The sequence below is a fragment of the Bufo gargarizans genome, chromosome 7 (genome assembly GCF_014858855.1).
Source record: "Bufo gargarizans isolate SCDJY-AF-19 chromosome 7, ASM1485885v1, whole genome shotgun sequence".
Taxonomy (NCBI): Eukaryota; Metazoa; Chordata; class Amphibia; order Anura; family Bufonidae; genus Bufo; species Bufo gargarizans.
Genome location: NC_058086.1, coordinates 150,230,163 through 150,254,143, shown reverse-complemented (window position 1 = coordinate 150,254,143; position 23,981 = coordinate 150,230,163). Strand labels below are relative to the sequence as shown.

General features: G+C 45.5%; 1 protein-coding gene across 2 annotated transcripts in view; it reads left to right on the top strand.

Moving 5' to 3' along the window:
• Positions 1–23,712, top strand: part of LOC122944005 (dimethylaniline monooxygenase [N-oxide-forming] 2-like) — a 65,538-nt gene extending 41,826 nt beyond the window's left edge. For both annotated transcript variants that reach the window (XM_044302198.1, XM_044302200.1), the window contains 3 exons: positions 20,411–20,757; positions 22,771–22,843; positions 23,298–23,712. In XM_044302198.1, coding sequence (XP_044158133.1) covers positions 20,411–20,757; positions 22,771–22,843; positions 23,298–23,652 — 775 coding nt within the window. In that variant the 3' untranslated portion in view covers positions 23,653–23,712. The remainder of the gene's footprint in view (positions 1–20,410; positions 20,758–22,770; positions 22,844–23,297) is intronic.
• The last annotated feature ends 269 nt before the right edge of the window (positions 23,713–23,981 follow it).

Below are 23,981 nucleotides of genomic sequence, written 5' to 3'. Positions count from 1 at the left end.
TGTAGTCCAGGATGCAGTCTGGCTTGGGGACAGTGGTTGTGGTACCTCGTACAGCGGCAGGGGAGCCGGTGTTACTGTGAATGTTGGTAAGTGAAAGGACATCCCTCTTGTCCTTGTACTTAACCGCCAACATGTTCTTATTAAGGAGAGCACGGCTTTCTCCTTTCCTTAGTGGATTCCCTACCAGGGATCTAGGGAGGCCACTCTGATTTTTGCGTACTGTGCCGCATGCCACAGTACCTCTGGAAGCTAGGGACTGGAACAGTGGTAGACTGGTGTAGTAATTATCCATGTAGAGATGGTAACTAGGGATGAGCGAACCCGAACTGTATAGTTCGGGTTCGTACCGAATTTTGGGGTGTCCGTGACACGGACCCGAACCCGGACATTTTCGTAAAAGTCCGGGTTCGGGTTCGGTGTTCGTCGCTTTCTTGGCGCTTTTTGAAAGGCTGCAAAGCAGCCAATCAACAAGCGTCATACTACTTGCCCCAAGAGGCCGTCACAGCCATGCCTACTATCGGCATGGCTGTGATTGGCCAGTGCAGCATGTGACCCAGCCTCTATTTAAGCTGGAGTCACATAGCGCCGCCCGTCACTCTGCTCTGATAAGTATAGGGAGAGGTTGCAGCTGCGACGTTAGGGCGAGATTAGGCAGTGATTAACTCCTCCAAAAGACTTCATTCAGAGATCGATCTGCAGCTGTGGATGATTGAACTGCTGCTATTGAATTGCTCACTGTTTTTAGGCTGCCCAGAGCGTTTTTCAGTCACTTTTTTCTGGGGTGATCGGCGGCCATTTTGTGTCTTGTGGTGCGCCAGCACAAGCTGCCACCAAGTGCATTTAACCCTCAATAGTGTGGTTGTTTTTTGGCTAAATCCTACATCAGGGTCAAGCTGTCACACCAAGTGCATTTAACCATCAATAGTCTGGTTATTTTTTGGCCATATACTACATCAGGGGCAAGCTGTCACCAAGTGCATTTAACCCTCAATGGTGTGGTTGTTTTTTGGCTAAATCCTACATCAGGGTCAAGCTGTCACACCAAGTGCATTTAACCATCAATAGTGTGGTTATTTTTTGGCCATATACTACATCAGGGGCAAGCTGTCACCAAGTGCATTTAACCCTCAATGGTGTGGTTGTTTTTTTGCTAAATCCTACATCAGGGTCAAGCTGTCACACCAAGTGCATTTAACCATCAATAGTGTGGTTATTTTTTGGCCATATACTACATCAGGGGCAAGCTGTCACCAAGTGCATTTAACCCTCAATAGTGTGGTTGGTCAAGCTGTCACACCAAGTGCATTTAACCATCAATAGTGTGGTTATTTTTTGGCCATATCCCAGTCTAATTCTGTCAGTAAACGTATACCTGTCACCCAGCGCCTAAATAATAGGCCTCAAATTTAAAGTCAGCTAAATCTGTGGTTATTGCTGTGGCTGGGCAAGTTATTTAGTGTCCGTCAAAGCACAGTTTTTGTTCTGGGTTGAAATACAATTCCCAATTTAGCAATTTCCTAATTTAGTGGTTTCTGCTGTATCAGAGCTACTTTAAATCTATCCCTAAAAGAGTATATAAGATTCAAGGTGCACATAGGGTCATTCTGAATAACTTCACACACACGCTACTGTGCATTTCCAAGTCTAATTCTGTCAGTAAACCTATACCTGTCACCCAGCGCCTAAATAATAGGCCTCAAATTTATATCCAGCTAAATCTGTTGTTACTGCTGTGGCTGGTCAAGTTATTTAGTGTCCGTCAAAGCACAGTTTTTGTTCTGGGTTGAAATACAATTCCCAATTTAACAATTTCCTAAATTTAGTGGTTTCTGCTGTATCAGAGCTACTTTAAATCTATCCCTAAAAGAGTATATAAGATTCAAGGTGCACATAGGGTCATTCTGAATAACTTCACACAAACGCTACTGTGCATTTCCAAGTCTAATTCTGTCAGTAAACCTATACCTGTCACCCAGCGCCTAAATACTAGGCCTCAAATTTATATTCAGCTAAATCTGTCGTTACTGCTGTGCCTGTATTAGTGTAATACGGTACCTAAATAGATAGCCAGATAGTGTTAGGTGTCTGTAAAAAAAGGCCTGAATTTGAATTCAATACATTGGGCCAAATAATATTTTTCTTATTGTGGTGAACGGTAACAATGAGGAAAACATCTAGTAAGGGACTCGGACATGGTCGTGGTGGTGTTAGTGGACCCTCTGGTGCTGGGAGAGGACGTGGCCGTTCTGCCACAGCCACACGTCCTAGTGTACCAACTACCTCGGGTCCCAGTAGCCGCCATAATTTACAGCGATATTTGGTGGGGCCCAATGCTGTTCTAAGGATGGTAAGACCTGAGCAGGTACAGGCATTAGTCAATTGGGTGGCCGACAGTGGATCCAGCACGTTCACATTATCTCCCACCCAGTCTTCTGCAGAAAGCGCACAGATGGCGCCTGAAAACCAAGCCCATCAGTCTGTCACATCACCCCCATGCATACCAGGGAAACTGTCTGAGCCTCAAGTTATGCAGCAGTCTCTTATGCTGTTTGAAGACTCCGCTGGCAGGGTTTCCCAAGGGCATCCACCCAGCCCTTCCCCAGCGGTGGAAGACATAGAATGCACTGACGCACAACCACTTATGTTTCCTGATGATGAGGACATGGGAATACCACCTCAGCATGTCTCTGATGATGACGAAACACAGGTGCCAACTGCTGCGTCTTTCTGCAGTGTGCAGACTGAACAGGAGGTCAGGGATCAAGACTGGGTAGAAGACGATGCAGGGGACGATGAGGTCCTAGACCCCACATGGAATGAAGGTCGTGCCACTGACTTTCACAGTTCGGAGGAAGAGGCAGTGGTGAGACCGAGCCAACAGTGTAGCAAAAGAGGGAGCAGTGGGCAAAAGCAGAACACCCGCCGCCAAGAGACTCCGCCTGCTACTGACCGCCGCCATCTGGGACTGAGCACCCCAAAGGCAGCTTCAAGGAGTTCCTTGGCATGGCACTTCTTCAAACAATGTGCTGACGACAAGACCCGAGTGGTTTGCACGCTGTGCCATCAGAGCCTGAAGCGAGGCATTAACGTTCTGAACCTTAGCACAACCTGCATGACCAGGCACCTGCATGCAAAGCATGAACTGCAGTGGAGTAAACACCTTAAAAACAAGGAAGTCACTCAGGCTCCCCCTGCTACCTCTTCTGCTGCTGCCGCCTCGGCCTCTTCTGCTGCTGCCGCCTCGGCCTCTTCCTCCACCTCTGGAGGAACGTTGGCACCTGCAGCCCAGCAAACAGGGGATGTACCACCAACACCACCACCTCCGTCACCAAGCATCTCAACCATGTCACACGGCAGCGTTCAGCTCTCCATCTCACAAACATTTCAGAGAAAGCGTAAATTCCCACCTAGCCACCCTCGATCCCTGGCCCTGAATGCCAGCATTTCTAAACTACTGGCCTATGAAATGCTATCATTTAGGCTGGTGGACACAGACAGCTTCAAACAGCTCATGTCGCTTGCTGTCCCACAGTATGTTGTTCCCAGCCGGCACTACTTCTCCAACAGAGCCGTGCCTTCCCTGCACAACCAAGTATCCGATAAAATCAAGTGTGCACTGCGCAACGCCATCTGTGGCAAGGTCCACCTAACCACAGATACGTGGACCAGTAAGCACGGCCAGGGACGCTATATCTCCCTAACTGCACACTGGGTAAATGTAGTGGCGGCTGGGCCCCAGGCGGAGAGCTGTTTGGCGCACGTCCTTCCACCGTCAGGGATCGCAGGGCAACATTCTTTGCCTCCTGTTGCCACCTCCTCCTACTCAGCTTCCTCCTCCTCTTCTTCCACCTGCTCATCCAGTCAGCCACACACCTTCACCACCAACTTCAGCACAGCCCGGGGTAAACGTCAGCAGGCCATTCTGAAACTCATATGTTTGAGGGACAGGCCCCACACCGCACAGGAGTTGTGGCGGGGTATAGAACAACAGACCGACGAGTGGTTGCTGCCGGTGAGCCTCAAGCCCGGCCTGGTGGTGTGCGATAATGGGCGAAATCTCGTTGCAGCTCTGGGACTAGCCGGTTTGACACACATCCCTTGCTTGGCGCATGTGCTGAATTTGGTGGTGCAGAACTTCATTCACAACTACCCCGACATGTCAGAGCTGCTGCATAAAGTGCGGGCCGTCTGTTCGCGCTTCCGGCGTTCACATCCTGCCGCTGCTCGCCTGTCTGCGCTACAGCGTAACTTCGGCCTTCCCGCTCACCGCCTCATATGCGACGTGCCCACCAGATGGAACTCCACCTTGCACATGCTGGACAGAATGTGCGAGCAGCAGCAGGCCATAGTGGAGTTTCAGCTGCAGCACGCACGGGTCAATCGCACTGCGGAACAGCACCACTTCACCACCAATGACTGGGCCTCCATGCGAGACCTGTGTGCCCTGTTGCGCTGTTTCGAGTACTCCACCAACATGGCCAGTGGTGATGACGCCGTTATCAGCGTTACAATACTACTTCTATGTCTCCTTGAGAAAACACTTAGGGCGATGATGGAAGAGGAGGTGGCCCAGGAGGAGGAGGAGGAGGAGGAAGAGGGGTCATTTTTAGCACTTTCAGGCCAGTCTCTTAGAAGTGACTCAGAGGGAGTTTTTTTGCAACAGCAGAGGCCAGGTACAAATGTGGCCAGCCAGGGCCCACTATTGGAGGACGAGGATGAGGAGGAGGTGGAGGAGGATGAGGATGAAGCATGGTCACAGCGGGGTGGCACCCAACGCAGCTCGGGCCCATCACTGGTGCGTGGCTGGGGGGAAACGCAGGACGATGACGATACGCCTCCCACAGAGGATAGCTTGTCCTTACCCCTGGGCAGCCTGGCACACATGAGCGACTACATGCTGCAGTGCCTGCGCAACGACAGCAGAGTTGCCCACATTTTAACGTGTGCGGACTACTGGGTTGCCACCCTGCTGGATCCACGGTACAAAGACAATGTGCCCACCTTACTTCCTGCACTGGAGCGTGATAGGAAGATGCGCGAGTACAAGCGCACGTTGGTAGACGCGCTACTGAGAGCATTCCCAAATGTCACAGGGGAACAAGTGGAAGCCCAAGGCCAAGGCAGAGGAGGAGCAAGAGGTCGCCAAGGCAGCTGTGTCACGGCCAGCTCCTCTGAGGGCAGGGTTAGCATGGCAGAGATGTGGAAACGTTTTGTCAACACGCCACAGCTAACTGCACCACCACCTGATACGCAACGTGTTAGCAGGAGGCAACATTTCACTAACATGGTGGAACAGTACGTGTGCACACCCCTCCACGTACTGACTGATGGTTCGGCCCCATTCAACTTCTGGGTCTCTAAATTGTCCACGTGGCCAGAGCTAGCCTTTTATGCCTTGGAGGTGCTGGCCTGCCCGGCGGCCAGCGTTTTGTCTGAACGTGTATTCAGCACGGCAGGGGGCGTCATTACAGACAAACGCAGCCGCCTGTCTACTGCCAATGTGGACAAGCTGACGTTCATAAAAATGAACCAGGCATGGATCCCACAGGACCTGTCCATCCCTTGTGCAGATTAGACATTAACTACCTCCCCTTAACCATATATTATTGTACTCCAGGGCACTTCCTCATTCAATCCTATTTTTATTTTCATTTTACCATTATATTGCGAGGCAACCCAAAGTTGAATGAACCTCTCCTCTGTCTGGGTGCCGGGGCCTAAATATATGCCAATGGACTGTTCCAATGTTGGGTGACGTGAAGCCTGATTCTGTGCTATGACATGCAGACTGATTCTCTGCTGACATGAAGCCAGATCCTCTGTTACGGGACCTCTCTCCTCTGCCTGGATGCCTGGGCCTAAATATATGACAATGGACTGTTACAGTGGTGGCTGACGTGAAGCCTGATTCTCTGCTATGACATGCAGACTGATTCTCTGCTGACATGAAGCCAGATTCTCTGTTAAGGGACCTCTCTCCTCTGCCTGGGTGCCTTGGCCTAAATATATGACAATGGACTGTTACAGTGGTGGCTGACGTGAAGCCTGATTCTCTGCTATGACATGCAGACTGATTCTCTGCTGACATGAAGCCAGATTCTCTGTTAAGGGACCTCTATCCTCTGCCTGGGTGCCTGGGCCTAAATATATGACAATGGACTGTTACAGTGGTGGCTGACGTGAAGCCTGATTCTCTGCTATGACATGCAGACTGATTCTCTGCTGACATGAAGCCAGATTCTATGTTACGGGACCTCTCTCCTCTGCCTGGGTGCGTGGGCCTAAATATATGACAATGAACTGTTACAGTGGTGGCTGACGTGAAGCCTGATTCTCTGCTATGACATGCAGACTGATTCTCTGCTGACATGAAGCCAGATTCTCTGTTAAGGGACCTCTCTCCTCTGCCTGGGTGCCTGGGCCTAAATATATGACAATGGACTGTTACAGTGGTGGCTGACGTGAAGCCTGATTCTCTGCTATGACATGCAGACTGATTCTCTGCTGACATGAAGCCAGATCCTCTGTTACGGGACCTCTCTCCTCTGCCTGGGTGCCTGGGCCTAAATATCTGACAATGGACTGTTACAGTGGTGGGTGACGTGAAGCCAGATTCTCTGCTATGGGACCTCTCTCCAATTGATATTGGTTAATTTTTATTTATTTTATTTTTATTTTTATTAATTTCCCTGTCCACATTTGTTTGCAGGGGATTTACCTACATGTTGCTGCCTTTTGCAGCCTTCTAGCTCTTTCCTGGGCTGTTTTACAATTCCCCATGACTTCAATGGGGTTCGGATTCGGGACGAAGTTCAGGTCGGGTTCGGATCCCGAACCCGAACATTTCCGGGAAGTTCGGCCCAACTTCTCGAACCCGAACATCCAGGTGTTCGCTCAACTCTAATGGTAACCCTTATCCAGCAGTGGGTGCAGTAAGTCCCACACTATCTTCTCACTAACTCCTAGGACAGCGGGGCATTCTGGGGGTTTAATCCAGGTGTCCCTCCCTTCGTAAACCCGGAACTTGTGAGTGTACTCAGAGCTACTCTCACAGACTTTATACATTTTTATGCCATACCTTGCCTGCTTGCTGGGCATGTACGGGCGGAATCTTACCCTCCCTTAGAAAAGTAATATGGATTAGTCTACGCAGACATTTTGTTATGAGGTGTACACTTCTAAGAACTTTACGTTGAAGTGGTCAAGGATGGGCCTAATTTTGAACAGACGGTCAAATGCTGGGTCATTCTGGGGAGGGCACTGTGCATTATCGTTGTAATGCAAAAATTTATGAATTGCTTGGAATCGATTACAGGCCATGGCATTACTGTAAATTGGAGTGTGATACAAGACATCCGCACTCCAATACTGATTAATCTTTGTTTTTATGCTAAGCCCATATGCAACAAGAGCCCCCAAAAGGTCATCATCTTTTGCTGCATTTACTGGGGTCCAACCTTGGGGTCTGGCATATGGTGTTGTGGGGTTCTGGAAAATAAATTGCTGGGTGTATAAATTTGTTTGGGTTATTAATACAAGTTATAATAATCGAATTGGGATTTCAACTTGGACCTGGTTTACTATGGTTGGCTTAGTAGAATTAGCGAATATGACGAATGTATTCGTCATATTCCACAAAACGAAGATAATGAAGTATTCTCCATCTTCGTTTTAGCTCCATATTCGTCAACTTTGTTGACTATAGAGACAGCTAAGTTTAATTCACTATGCGATTATATTACTTAGCTTTTTTTATATAAATAGAATAATTATAATAATTATCAAGTATTATAATTATTCTATTTATAAAAAAAAAAAGCTAAGTAATATAATCGCATAGCGAATTAAACTTAGCTGTCTCTATAGTAAACTTTCCTATATGATTGTATAATTTTCCTATATGATTGCTAGAATTAGCGAAGTTGACGAATAGGTAGGTAAAACGAAGATGGAGAATACTTCGTTATCTTAGTTTTGAGGAATATGATGAATACATTCGTCATATTCGCTAATTCTACCAAGCCAACCATAGTAAACCAGGTCCAAGTTGAAATCCCAATTCGATTATTATAACTTGAATTAATCGAATTGCGATTTCAACGTAATTCCCAAATCCGACAGTACATTCTAGTATGGAGACGTTCCCATGGTGATGGGGACGCTTCATGAGCACGAAAGTCGGCAGAAGCGGCAACGGGCACTGACTGGAGCAGCCAGGAAGCCAGGAATCCTAAGGACAGGAAAAGAACAACTTTAGGGAAGTGGGAAAGAAAAAAATATAACAATAAAAAAAAAAAAAAAAAGAATATTCGAACTATCGAATTTATATCACTATATTCTAAATATTCGTGAATTAGCGAAGTGCCGATATTTGCAAAAAAAAATTTGATATTCGAATATTTGCGCTCAACACTATTCCTGAGCTGCCCACAAACTCAGGAATTTGGGGCTGATAATTCTCAGGGGGTGGGGTCCATATGGGGTCACTCTGGGGGGCTGTCTCCACTGCTGCCCTGGGGTACCTTATAGAGGGTCCCTCATCACCAGATGATGATGATGATGATGGTTTAAAGGAGTAGAGGAAAGTGGCATCCTCTTCTCTCTCATTGGCGGATTCAGTATCAGAGGCAAGCATGGCATATGCCTCTTCAGCTGAGTAAACTCATTGGGAATGGACGGGCCATTTTTATTTTATTGGGGGTGTAACGTGAGAAATATATAAAAATGTATTTAGCGTGGGGTGTGTATGAGGTGCTTTTTTTTTTTTTATCAGACACAATTAGTAATGGACACTAATGATCGGTGCTCAGTGGTTTCAAAATGCACACATGCAAATCATGCGTGTGTGCAAAACCTGCAGTATAAAAACTCACTACAGTGGTTAAAAAGTGAACACTGGCTAAAAATGTAACTTATATTTACGGGAGAGAGAGAGAGAGAGAGAGAGAGAAAGAGAGAGAGAGAGAGAGAGATGCAGTCTGGCTTGGGGACAGTGGTTGTGGTACCTCGTACAGCGGCAGGGGGAGCCAGTGTTACTGTGAATGTTGGTAAGTAAAAGGACATCCCTCTTGTCCTTGTACTTAACCGCCAACATGTTCTCATTAAGGAGAGCACGGCTTTCTTCTTTTCTTAGTGGATGCCCCACCAGGGATCTAGGGAGGCCGCTCTGATTTTTGCGTACTGTGCCGCATGCCACAGTACCTCTGGAAGCTAGGGACTGGAGGTTCTTTTTTAACCCCAAAAAAAGAAAAGATGGCAAAAAAACACAGATGTGAAAAAAAGAGTGCAAAAAATAATCCCCTGGTGCTGATCAGGCAGATATGTACTGAACAGCACTTGGCGGTCACAGCTCACACACAGAAAAAGTTGTGCAGAGCTGATTTTTTTTTTAAAAAAAAGAATAAAAACAAAAAACAAAAGCGCATGGGCCAAATGGTGTCCGTAAAAAAAGGAAAAAGGACAGGGGGGTGGAGGGGGGGTGGGAAGGGACAGGGACAGAGGGTGGTTTAGGGATCTGGAACTGATGCAAATGGCAAAAAAAAAACCTGCAGCAGTTCCAGATGTTCTTATTTTCTTCTTTTTTTTCTTCTTCTTCTTTCAGCAGGTAGAATCACAGGAAAAGTGCAGTGGTGTGGAACCATAAATCCCAGCAGGTCAGATACTGCACAGAGGGGCACAGGTCCACTCTGCATGCAGTCACCAGCTATAATGGCTGCATGCAGTGAGGATCTGCCCTTTTCAGTGCAGCTGTAGCGCTGCCATTGGCTGGAGCGTTGTTCCAGCCAATAGCAGCGCTGGTAGGGGACGCCAAACACTGGTGTCCCCTGCCTGACCCAGGGGAGACAGGTGCTGACCAGTTCAGCACCAGTCACCCCTGTACAAACCGTGTTCCATCCCCTTGCAGCTTCCTGGATGAATGAAAAATCATCCAGAGCTGCGATTGGTCAGTCTGCAGAAATCGGCCAATCGCAGCGATCCATGTTGTGGGGAGCGGAAAAACGTCCCTCTGCCCCTTGGGAAGATAGCTGCCTGCTATCCTGAGCAGCCATGATCACCCAGTCACCGAGCGATTTCGTTCAATGACCGGGTTAACACAGCGCCGTAGCTATACGGAGCTGGCATTTTAATCCTGGTTCCCAGCGCCGTACAGCTATGGCGCTGGTATCCTACGGGTTAAAGGGAATCTGTCAGCATCAAAATATCCCCCAAACTAGAGTAAGTGGTGTAAGTGATGGCGAGTTTGGTTATGTCATTTTTATCATCATACTTCGTGTTGAGTGAATCGAAGACCACAAAGTGGACTTTGATCCGAATTTCAGGGAAAATTCGATTTGCAGCAAAGCCGACTTTTCTCGTGCTTGGTGGTAATGAAATTATTTTCCCTGAAATGGGTTAAAGATAAAAAAATTAATACTTACCTCATCCGTTTGAGAGCAAAGAGCCAGCTGCTGCCATCTTGATTCAAGATCCGGCAAACAATTTCGAGAGAGGTGACATATTATGTCACCATGGGCCGCCCAAGATTTCGCACTGGATCTTTAACCCCTTAAGGATTCAGCCCTATTTCACCTTAAGGACTTGGCCATTTTTTGCAAATCTGACCAGTGTCACTTTAAGTGGTGATAACTTTAAAACGCTTTGACTTATCTAAGCCATACTGAGATAGTTTTTTCGTCACATATTGTACTTCATGACACTGGTAAAATGAAGTCCAAAAAATTATGTTTTTTTGCATAAAAAAATACCTAATTTACCCAAAATTTTAAAAAATTTGCAAATTTCTAAGTTTCAGTTTCTCTACTTCTGTAATACATAGTAATACCCCCAAAAATTGTGATGACTTTACATTCCCCATATGTCTACTTCATGTTTGAATTATTTTGGGAATTATATTTTATTTGTTGGGGATGTTACAAGGCTTCGAAGTTTAGAAGCAAATCTTGAAATTTTTCTGAAATTTACAAAAACCCAATTTTTAGGGACCACTACAGGTCTGAAGTCACTTTGCAAGGCTTACATAATAGAAACCGCCCATAAATGACCCCATTCTATAAATTACACCCCTCAAGGTATTCAAAACTGATTTTACAAACTTCGTTAACCCTTTAGGTGTGTTGCTCAAGAGTAATTGGCAAATGGGGATGAAATTTGAGAATTTCATTTTTTTGTCAAATTTTACATTTTAACCCATTTGTTCCACTAACAAAGCAAGGGTTAACAGCCAAACAAGACTGTATCTTTATTGCCCTGACTCTGCCATTTACAGAAACACCCCATATGTGGCCGTAAACTACTTTACAGCCACACAGCAGGGCGTAGAGTGAAAGGTGCGCCGTTTGGTTTTTGGAAGGCAGATTTTGCTGGACTGGTTTATTTACACCATGTCCCATTTGAAGCCCCCTGATGCACCCCTAGAGTATAAACTCCCTAAAAGTGACCCCATCTAAGAAACTACACCCCTCAAGGTATTCAAAACTGATTTTACTAACTTTGTTAACCCTTTAGGTGTTGCACAAAATTTAATGGAATATAGAAATACAATTTCAAAATTTCACTTTTTTGGCAGATTTTCCATTTTAATATATTTTTTCAAGTAACAAAGCAAGGGTTAACAGCCAAACAAAACTCAATATGTATGGCCCTGATTCTGTAGTTTACAGAAACACCTCATATGTGGTCGTAAACTGCTGTACGGGCACACGGCAGGGCGCAGAAGGAAAGGAATGCCATATGGTTTTTGGAAGGCAGATTTTGCTGGACTGGTTTTTTTGACACCATGTCCCATTTGAAGCCCCCTCTGATGCAACCCTAGAATAGAAACTCCAAAAAGTGACCCCATTTTAGAAACTACGGGATAGGGTGGCAGTTTTGTTGGTACTAGTTTAGGGTACATATGATTTTTGGTTGCTCTATATTACACTTTTTGTGCATCAAGGTAACAAGAAATAGCTTTTTTGGCAATGTTTTTTTTTGTTATTTACAACATTCATCTGAAAGGTTAGATCATGTGGTAATGTTATAGAGCAGGTTGTCACGGACGCGGCAAACAAAAAAGTTTTAGTGTCTCCATAGCCTAAGAGCCATAGTTTTTTCAGTTTTTGGGCGATTATCTTAAGTAGGGTCTCATTTTTTGTGGGATGAGATGGCTGTTTTATTGACACTATTTTGGGGTGCATATGACTTTTTGATCACTTGCTATTGCACTTTTTGTGACGTAAGATGACAAAAAATTTATTTTTTGAAACCGTTTTTATTTTTATTTTTTTACGGTGGTCACCTGAGGGGTTTATACATGTGATATTTTTATAGAGCTGGTCGATACGGACATGGCGATACCTAATATGTATACTTTTTTTTATTTATGTAAGTTTTACACAATGATTTCATTTTTGAAACAAAAATGTCATGTTTTAGTGTTTCCATAGTCTAAGAGCCATAGTTTTTTCAGTTTTTGGGCGATTATCTTGGGTAGGGTCTCATTTTTTACGGGATGAGATGACGGTTTGATTGTAACTATTTTGGCGTACATGCAACTTTTTTGATCACTTTTATTACCTTTTTTGGGAAGTAAGGTGGGCAAAATTTCAATTTTCTCATAGTTTTTATTTTTTTATTTTTATGGCGTTCACCGTGCGGGGAAAGTAACATGAGTGTTTTATATATCAGGTCGTTACAGACGCGGCGATACCAAACATGTGTAGGGAATTTAATTTTTTTCATTTTTAATCAGTGATAAATGTGTTTTTGGATTTGTCCTTTTTTTTCACTTTTTTTTGACCCAGACCCACTTGGTTCTTGAAGATCCAGTGGGTCTGATGTCTGTATAATACAGTACAGTACAATATATATTGTATTGTACTGTATTTTACTTACACTTTGTCTGAACAGATCTATGCCATGGGAACCTTCCCGTCTGCGAAGTTGTGGCCACAACTTCGCAGACGGGGAAGGGTAAGGACTGGGGCTTCGGGGGGCTGTCTGGGGGCTCTCTCCCTCTCCCATCGGGGGGCTTCAAAGGCACAGCAGCCCCCCGATGAGAGAGGGAGGGAGCCGCATCTTACTGTTAACTCTTTCCATACAGCGCTCCGTACGGACCGCTGTATGGAAAGGGTTAAACGGCTGACATCCATTCACAGATGTCAGCCGTTTATACCAGGGTGTCAGCAATGTGCTGACACCCAGGTATAACCACTAGAAGCCAATGATTATTCGGCGGGAGGCGGGGGATGGCGATCCCGCCTGTCGCACCGCCCGCCTCCCACACCGTCCGCACCTCCCGCAACACCCCCCCTGCACCTCCGACCGGGCTAAAATCATTCAGAGGTGCAGGGGGGGTGATACATATTTATTTTCAGCACACTAAAGTTTCTGATCGCCGCGGTCAGGGACCGCGGCGATCAGACACTGCAGAAATCGCAACAATCCGCAGGTCTGAATTGACCTGCGGTTTGCTGCGATCGCCGATACGGGAGGGTCATATGACCCCCCCAGCGTTGTGACAGGATGCCGGCTGAATGATTTCAGCCGGCATCCTGTGCGGATTAACCCCTGGGGCACCACAATCTAACTTTAAACTCATGACGTACCGGTACATCATGGGTCCTTAAGGACTCAGGACCCATGCCGTACCGATACGTCATGGGTCCCTAAGGGGTTAATCAAGATGGCGGAGTCCGGATTTCCCTATCAAATAAATAAGTAAGAATGATTTAATTTAATTTATTTTATGAAATGAACGCAGCATCTAAGGGGTACAATTACGGGCAGCAGAGCAATCGCCATCCCCTGTCAGTGCACCCAATACTTACAAAGAAATGCGCTTTGTGACAAAGTCAAATCAAATTTTACAAAACTTCAGTCATCACTAATCATACTCACTTGTATTCCAACACTGTGCCCCCACAAACCGACAGTAAAATGCATTGAGAGGACTCCTGAGCTCAAGCGCATAATGAAGAGGATTTAAAGAGAAGTTCTCTCAATGCATTTCCCTGCTGGTTTTTCAGAGTGCAGCATTGTAATACAAATGAGCATAAAGATAAAAATTATATAATCAAACACAACATCACTTACACTATACATCACTTACTTTAGCTTGGGGGTGTTTTGGACCTCACAAATTCCTTTTACGGTCAGGGGTCAAGGCAGTGGAGCAAACATACTGTTCAGACAGCTTAGAATGCCACCGAACTCCCCCTCAGTCGGTGACCAGCTTGATAACAAAACTTTGAAATAAATAAATGGAGGGCAGAGCTCTATACAGAAGGATACTAAGGTAACGGCCACACTGTCAGGTTTCTCTATACAGTTTTTAGAAGTGCAACACGCCAGACCTGCAGGGTATGACGAAGTGAGGTCACAGTTATGGGCAATCGAGGGTACTCACTATATTTGCAGAACCCTGGGCAGGCGCGTGGCAGTGAAGGAGAGGTAGACACAGTTCCTCTGGGGCACGCTCTGTAGATAGGGACCAGGCCTGATGGTAGTTGAGGTGCCCTGGAAGTTACAGGTATTTTGTGTGCCTGGGGCAAGGTCCCTGTGGTATTCGTGACGCCAGTGCCTTTGGACGGTGGCACGCCGGTTGGTGGTTGGAATGATGAAGGTACACAAGTATATAGTGAACCAAAACGTAACTTTACTGAACAATCCAACTTTGTACAGCAGGTGTAGCACAGTCTTTCTATTACAGTTCCACAAAAGGGCTTATTCACAATATGGCAGGCAATAGTCATGCAAGATACGCTGAGGGTAAACTTTACAAGCACTAGGCAGCAGGTTGTACCTTTCTCAGAATCAATGTACAGTGTCCCTTCTAGAACTCCTGCTCTGGCTTTATATCTCCCAAGGCCCGGATGCCTAAAAGGGTGGCTTAAATCCTTGGTTACTTCCTTCCTCAGGTATTATACTCTTGCTACACTTTTCTAAGGTCCTCTGCCCATCAGGGTCACTTTGCTTATCCTGGGTCGCCTCCTCCTATCAGGTGGATAACTGTAGGGTTCTCCCAGGAGGTTGGTTCCTGCAACTGGGGTATCTCTTCAGAGCTAACTTAGGCTCTCTTGTTCTCAGGCAGGCTGGAGCTTCTCAACAGCCTCCTGGACATTACTAGCAGCCAGGGCTATCCAGCTGCATGTCAGGAGCAGGCTTCTTAACCTGTGTCTTCTCAGACTCCTGGCTCTGCACACACTAACTCTCCCTGTCTGGGCCTGGACATTTATACTAGGGGCTCCCTATCTCCCTCTAGTGTCTGGGATGTCTAACTACACCCAACTAGGCCTGCTGTTGCATCATACAGGGTACATTGCATATAACAACACATTAGAACATACATTAAATGCAGAATTAAATATGACATTTCTGTTCCTGGTGAGTAGGAGTAACGCGCACACCAATTGACCCTTGTGTAGTGCCCACCCATACCTAGTGGGACACTACATACCCCCACGCTATAACGTTGCCCGTCCTCGGCGCAACATGGAGGGTCTCTGCACAGCTGGATACTGCACCTGTAATAGGGAAGATAAAGCAAAGCAGGAAAACACATCTACATTTGCAAGAATACATTATATGTATACATATATCAGGCAGTTCCACTGGATTAGGAGCAAGTAATGGTGAAAAGGGGCGTCGTTCTCTTCTCTCAGAATAGCATAATGGGAACAGGGGTGCTGACCTGGCACAGCGTAACAGTAAATACCAGGATAGTCCATAAGTGCAAATTGTCCATGCTAGAACAGTTGTAGTCCATGGAAAATATAAAAACAATTAAATAACAATTCTTGGAGGCTCAAGGCATATAAAATGAGTCCGTACCCAGGTTCTTTTCTTTTTGTTTAATCCACAGCTAAGTAAAGATATAGGATCATAGACAGCATAGCAAGAATCACAGAGGCTCGCACGAGGTGAAGTCCATCTCTGGGCACAATACTTTAAAATAGTAGCAAAATCTCAGAGGCTCATGTGCATTTGAGTCTATCCCTGGGCCCAATTCCTTTAAATTCCAGTTGCATAATAAAATGACAGCACATAAAATAGTCCACATTATTCAAATGGCATAAATATAGAAATAAGTGCTGTAATACCCTTAATCAACCTGAAAAGGGGGTTAAAGGGTTAAGAGTGCAACTTATGAAAACAGGCACAACTGGGTTTTTTACTCTGAGAAAGCAGGCAGGAGGTCCTGTAAACAAGATGGCCTTGCTGCACGTGGTATTTCAGTGGCTCACCGCCTCCACTGAGCCGTGGGTAACTGGCAGCAGCAACAGAGGGCCAAAACAACGAAGGACTCCTGTCCTGAAAGGGTTAAATCTTCTTTAGGATCCCCTGGCAAATAAAGCAACCATCAAGGGCCTAGCAGGCCAATTCACAGGGGCATGTCATATTCACTTTGCATTTCAGTGGTGCTCCCTGGCTCCATTTGTATATTGGGCCTGAATTGCGATTCAACAGATGGATGTGCCCACAACACAGTATTGGGGGGCAACTGTAACATAAATGGACCCCTAATAGGTATAGGCCCCATAGGCCTAGGGGTAATCAAAGTCGCTGACCTCACCGGAGCAGGCATAACAAACGTGGGCTGCTGCACTGGCCTGGGTACCGCTGCTGCAAGCGGTCCGGTGGGTTCTGGAACAACTGGCTCTGTGCGCCGGTGCACAGCGTAAGAAGGCCTCACCGCAGGTGCCGATACAAAGGAGGGACGGCTGGAAGGTACAGGTACTCTCACCTTAGACCCGGAGACGTCCGAGTCCTTACGTCCTCTTTCTTGTAGGTCAGGTGGAGTCCGGATCCTGGCGGAGGCAGTCTGGTGTAGCTCCCGAAGTTTCAGCTCCAGCCGCACGATCTGGTCGTCCAGGCTTTCAGAGTCGGGATCGCTGGGTTCCGCTGTCGCCGTCGGCACTTGGAAGGTGGGTGATTCGTCCTGCGCAGCCGCTGCAGGCTCAGACGAGGCGTCCGCTTTCCTCCCTCTGCGGATATTCTCCAGGGCAGCTCTGAATCTCTCTGCATCCTGAAGTTCACGTACGGTTTTCTCCCTGCGAGGCAACTCAGGTGAGGGCCATGGGCTAACCCTCTTTTCCACCACTGTTGGCTGCCAGAACACATTTGGGCCAATGAAAGAGCCCCGTTCCTGGAAGGCATGATGGGACGGTCCTGGAGAGCACTCAGATTCACGCTCGCAGCCAGGGTTGTCCTCCGGAGAGCACACAGGTTCGTGCTCGCAGCCAGAGTAGTCCTCATCAAAGTCCCAGTCCTCCGATTTCTTTTTCGGACGGGACACGGCAGTGGCGTAGGGGCCTCGCAGGCCCTCAGCAGGGGTAAATTCAACCTCCTCTCCCTCGCGGAGGTTATGTAGACGTTCTGGGAGGTAGCTCCGCTTGACGGACCTCCTGTTGACATATAAGTCTCGTCCAGTCAGGTAGTCTTTTATAAAACCGAAGCCTCGGTCCTTGTCAAAGGCCACAACCAACCCCATTCTCCTTTCCAGGCGGGGTTGTGTGTCGGTGTGGCACTCGTGAACGGTCTTTGCCAGTTCTTCGTAGTAAATTTTGGTTTTAGTCGTCTTCTTTATTGCGGCCTCCCGGATCTCTGCCATTAGAGCTGACCACTTGAACGAGGGCTGGAAGAAGTCTCTCCAGGAGCCGTAGTAGGTCTCCGGTTGCGTCCTCGGTGGCGGGCAGGCGGGTCTCTCCGGTCCCGGAGAGTAGGCCGGTGGAGCATCCTCTTGCTCTACACCAGTAACATTCATCATTAGTAAATCAGGCGCGGACATCTCAGCAGGAAAGTCCTCACTCCTCAACATGCTCGATCCTTCTCTGGAGAGCGACAGGGTGGCGCCAACAAGTTCAGACAGATCCTCCCATTGCTCTGGGAGGCCGCCCCCCAGGTACTCCAGTATGGGGGAGGCGGAGTCCATCACAGCAGACATGCAAATGTCCAGACAGGGCGGTGGCGCCAGCATACAGCCTTCCCGCACTTTTAGCAGAAGGCGCCAATTTTTACCGCCAATTTAGGATGAAGATGACGCAGCAAACAATTTCAATCAAGCTCAGCGGCCATCTTTGAGCAAAATAGCTGTCTATTCATTGACAGCAAGCGGTGGCTTAAATAAGTAGAAAACAGTCCACACAATGCTATTTTCACACCGCAATTATTACAGTTCACTTTGGCCCAGCAATTTTCAATAAAACAATTGGGGCATGTCACTTTAAGACAACTTTCAGCACACAGTTTTTTAAATCCGCTATGGCGCAGGAATATTCGGATCCTGTTCGTGACGCCAATTTATGCAACACGCCAGACCTGCAGGGTATGACGAAGTGAGGTCACAGTTATGGGCAATCGAGGGTACTCACTATATTTGCAGAACCCTGGGCAGGCGCGTGGCAGTGAAGGAGAGGTAGACACAGTTCCTCTGGGGCACGCTCTGTAGATAGGGACCAGGCCTGATGGTAGTTGAGGTGCCCTGGATGTTACAGGTATTTTGTGTGCCTGGGGCAAGGTCCCTGTGGTATTCGTGACGCCAGTGCCTTTGGACGGTGGCACGCCGGTTGGTGGTTGGAATGATGAAGGTACACAAGTATATAGTGAACCAAAACGTAACTTTACTGAACAATCCAACTTTGTACAGCAGGTGTAGCACAGTCTTTCTATTACAGTTCCACAAAGGGGCTTATTCACAATATGGCAGGCAATAGTCATGCAAGATACGCTGAGGGTAAACTTTACAAGCACTCAGCAGCAGGTTGTACCTTTCTCAGAATCAATGTACAGTGTCCCTTCTAGAACTCCTGCTCTGGCTTTATATCTCCCAAGGCCCGGATGCCTAAAAGGGTGGCTTAAATCCTTGGTTACTTCCTTCCTCAGGTATTATACTCTTGCTACACTTTTCTAAGGTCCTCTGCCCATCAGGGTCACTTTGCTTACCCTGGGTCGCCTCCTCCTATCAGGTGGATAACTGTAGGGTTCTCCCAGGAGGTTGGTTCCTGCAACTGGGGTATCTCTTCAGAGCTAACTTAGGCTCTCTTGTTCTCAGGCAGGCTGGAGCTTCTCAACAGCCTCCTGGACATCACTAGCAGCCAGGGCTATCCAGCTGCATGTCAGGAGCAGGCTTCTTAACCTGTGTCTTCTCAGACTCCTGGCTCTGCACACACTAACTCTCCCTGTCTGGGCCTGGACATTTATACTAGGGGCTCCCTATCTCCCTCTAGTGTCTGGGATGTCTAACTACACCCAACTAGGCCTGCTGTTGCATCATACAGGGTACATTGCATATAACAACACATTAGAACATACATTAAATGCAGAATTAAATATGACATTTCTGTTCCTGGTGAGTAGGAGTAATGCGCACACCAATTGACCCTTGTGTAGTGCCCACCCATACCTAGTGGGACACTACAGAAGCCCAAACCAGGAGTGAATTAAAAGAGTAGAGAAGTCATATCTCTCCTTTATACTTTCTCACTTTTTATGAACCACTACTGATCTTGGCTTCCAAAACCACATTCAGAAACCTGACAGTGTGGTTATACTTTGAGTCTTCCTGAATAAGCAGCCATTACATTACTTACTTTTTACTTCTTCTTGCCCTTCTCCATTTTCCCCAGCTTACCCTTGAGCAGATGGTCTGTAAAAGACAAAGTGGACAGCTGCTCGTGGTTCCTAAAACTGCTGGATGGTGTCTGGAATGACAGACCTGCAGATGCATAAATAGAAGACTAAAGAAGACAACTCTTCTATCACATGTTGCGGCTAAAACTAGGCTACACATTTTATATAAAAGTAGCTGTCTGCAGAAAGCTTATTTGGCCGACAGTTACCTCTCCTTAACCCCCCACCCCATACACATGCACTCGACCCAGTCTATGACATTTTCAATAACGGGAATATATCTGTTTAGAAGAATAATATATTTATAAAATTTTAGATTCTATTTTTTAGCAAGCTCAAGTGACTATCAGCGGTGATGATGCATGAATTTTGGCACACATTTTCTACTATAGGAGGGGATATATTTTATTAATTTTTTATATAGCATTGACATGTTGTTGACATCAGTTCCTTTCCCCATTTCCGCTCACAATCTAAATTCACGCATGCACTGGAAGGCAGTAGTGCAATCCACACAGCCACCACACTGCCTTTATAGCAGTACTTTCTTTTATACTTGTTTTGGATAATGCACAATTTTCTCAATTACAAAAAAAAATCCACAAATACCACCTCTGGGTGAATTTAGACTTATAGATTATTATGGCTCTATATGTGTACTGTCATTATTACTTTTGCTATGTTTCTATCCTGAAAATATTTTAGTCTATTCTTTTGTATTTTGTAAATAAATTGTACATAGCCCAGTTTATAATTTCCAGTACAATGCAAAGTTTTTAAATGCAGTCTTCTCTTTTGACAGGCTAAAACATCCAATTGTAAATGACTACCTCCCAAGCCAAATATTTCAGGGATCGATCAAGGTAAAGCCCAGTATTAAATCCTTCTCTGAAACCTCTGTCACCTTTGAAGATGGAACTGTGGCAGAAGTGGATGAAGTCATTTTCGCTACAGGATACAGTTCAACATTTCCTTTTCTTGATGATGATATAATCAAGCTCAATAACAATGATGTATCCTTATATAAGTATGTGTTTCCAATTTATTTGGAAAAACCAACACTTGCTTTCCTGGGATTAGTTCAACCCCTTGGACCTATCATGCCAACAGTTGAAATACAGGCTCGTTGGGCAACCAGAGTTTTTAAGGGTAAGGACTTACAATACGTGTAGCTGAAGCTCTAGTTTCTAGTTTTTCATGTTTTCACGTTTTTCAATTTAATGTAAATTTTTTGAGAAAGTATTAAAACTATGCACACAGACACATGGTTTACCATTTTAAAACAAGTGAATGTAGTCTTTTTCAAAATGACAGTTTTTGATCCATGGTGGGATGATGAATTTTGCACCTGAGGGAACATGCCTAAATTTCCACATAATCATGCCATTTTGAAATAGGGTGATAACCTGGGGTAATTATGAGCCGACACTGTGGTGTAGTTGGATCATCTCTTATACAGTACAGGTCCTTCTCAAAAAATTAGCATATTGTGATAAAGTTCATTATTTTCTGTAATGTACTGATAAACATTAGACTTTTATATATTTTAGATTCATTACACACAACTGAAGTAGTTCAAGCCTTTTTTATTGTTTTAATATTGATGATTTTGGCATACAGCTCATGAAAACCTAAAATTCCTATCTAAAAAAATTAGCATATCATGAAAGGGTTCTCTAAACGAGCTATTAACCTAATCATCTGAATCAACTAATTAACTCTAAACACCTGCAAAAGATTCCTGAGGCTTTTAAAAACTCCCAGCCTGGTTCATTACTCAAAACCGCAATCATGGGTAAGACTGCCGACCTGACTGCTGTCCAGAAGGACATCATTGACACCCTCAAGCAAGAGGGTAAGACACAGAAAGAAATTTCTGAACGAATAGGCTGTTCCCAGAGTGCTGTATCAAGGCACCTCAGTGGGAAGTCTGTGGGAAGGAAAAAGTGTGGCAGAAAACGCTGCACAACGAGAAGAGGTGACCGGACCCTGAGGAAGATTGTGGAGAAGGACCGATTCCAGACCTTGGGGGACCTGCAGAAGCAGTGGACTGAGTCTGGAGTAGAAACATCCAGAGCCACCGTGTACAGGCGTGTGCAGGAAATGGGCTACAGGTGCCACATTCCCCAGGTCAAGCCACTTTTGAACCAGAAACAGCGGCAGAAGCGCCTGACCTGGGCTACAGAGAAGCAGCACTGGACTGTTGCTCAGTGGTCCAAAGTACTTTTTTCGGATGAAAGCAAATTTTGCATGTCATTCGGAAATCAAGGTGCCAGAGTCTGGAGGAAGACTGGGAAGAGGGAAATGCCAAAATGCCTGAAGTCCAGTGTCAAGTACCCACAGTCAGTGATGGTCTGGGGTGCCATGTCAGCTCCTGGTGTTGGTCCACTGTGTTTTATCAAGGGCAGGGTCAATGCAGCTAGCTATCAGGAGATTTTGGAGCACTTCATGCTTCCATCTGCTGAAAAGCTTTATGGAGATGAAGATTTCATTTTTCAGCACGACCTGGCACCTGCTCACAGTGCCAAAACCACTGGTAAATGGTTTTCTGACCATGGTATTACTGTGCTCAATTGGCCTGCCAACTCTCCTGACCTGAACCCCATAGAGAATCTGTGGGATATTGGGAAGAGAAAGTTGAGAGACGCAAGACCCAACACTCTGGATGAGCTTGAGGCCGCTATCGAAGCATCCTGGGCCTCCATAACACCTCAGCAGTGCCACAGGCTGATTGCCTCCATGCCACGCTGCATTGAAGCAGTCATTTCTGCAAAAGGATTCCCGACCAAGTATTGAGTGCATAACTGAACATAATTATTTGAAGGTTGACTTTTTTTGTATTAATAACACTTTTCTTTTATTGGTCGGATGAAATATGCAAATTTTTGGAGATAGGAAATTTGGGTTTTCATGAGCTGTATGCTAAAATCATCAATATTAAAACAATAAAAGGCTTGAACTACTTCAGTTGGTGTGTAATGAATCTAAAATATATGAAAGTCTAATGTTTATCAGTACATTACAGAAAATAATGAACTTTATCACAATATGCAAATTTTTTTAGAAGGACCTGTATGTTTGTATAATACATGTACGGTAGTTACAAAGTATAGTATGAGCTTTCCATATTTGTTTCCTAACAGTATTTTCCCTCTACTGTAGGTGCTGCTCAGCTGCCATCAGCCAAAAAGATGGAAAACCACTGCATAAAAAGCAAGGACAGGAACAATAAATGGTATGAAGGACATATTTTTAACTGCAGCTGACTTTTCTCTATTTATGCCTCTAAAACAGACACACAAGCTTCAGTATAAACGTTGTGGATGTAAATCTGCACTCTTCTCTTGCTTCTTTGCATATAAAGATGAATCCAGTATTGGCACAAAACAAATGTATGGCCTATTCAAAGGATATGTGATAAATATTTGTTTGCTGGGGTTCCACACTGCTGGGACCCTCGTTGATCTCTGGACCAGGGGTCCTGATTCCTCAGTTCCTCCTCATCCTCACAACTGCACTAAGGAGGAGTCTTTGAATAGAGTGGCCATCAAGCATGGCCATACCATTCAAACTTAATGAGAGTCATAGCAATGGAATATATGCATAGTAGTACTTACTGTAGTACAAATTGTTACTTATCTTGATTTAATAATTTAATAACCACATATTTTTACTGTTTTTTTTTTTAGGTTTGGTGTGGGTAGGACTCAGGTCCTGCAAACTCATTACATCGATTACATAAATGATATTTCAATGGAGATTGGGATACAACCAAACGCAATATATCTTTTCCTCACAGACCCGAGGTTGGCTTGGCAGGTGTTTTTCGGACCATGCACACCTTACCAGCTTCGACTTAGGGGGCCTGGGAAGTGGTCTGGAGCCAGAAATGCTATTCTTACACAGTGGGACAGAACAATAAATCCAACTAGGACAAGGGTTTTACATAAACATTCTGAATCCTGGAACATCAAGACATTGTTGGTCATTGGCTCCCTGTTAACAGCTATGTGGTTTTCAAGACAAAATTTGCTAAAGCTATAAATAAGTTATTTTTGTTTCTACTGTATTGTTTGTGTCATGTTTTTAAATGCATCTTCATGATTTACAATAATAAACTGCATATGCTAAAGTATAGTGTACATTTTATGGTCAGTTTATCGTATCTTTGCTGGGGCACCTTTTGCCGATCCTCTCTGATCAGATGTCCAGCATTCTACTGTACATTGTAAATCTGTTTTCCTATATAAGCCTAATAACTCACCACTATCAGGGAAAGTGCTCTTTTCCAATGCTGAGATGTGAATTGTTCAAGTGCCATTTCAGCTTTCACCAGTGCATGCGCTGTTCAGATCTCAGTACTAGGAAAAGTG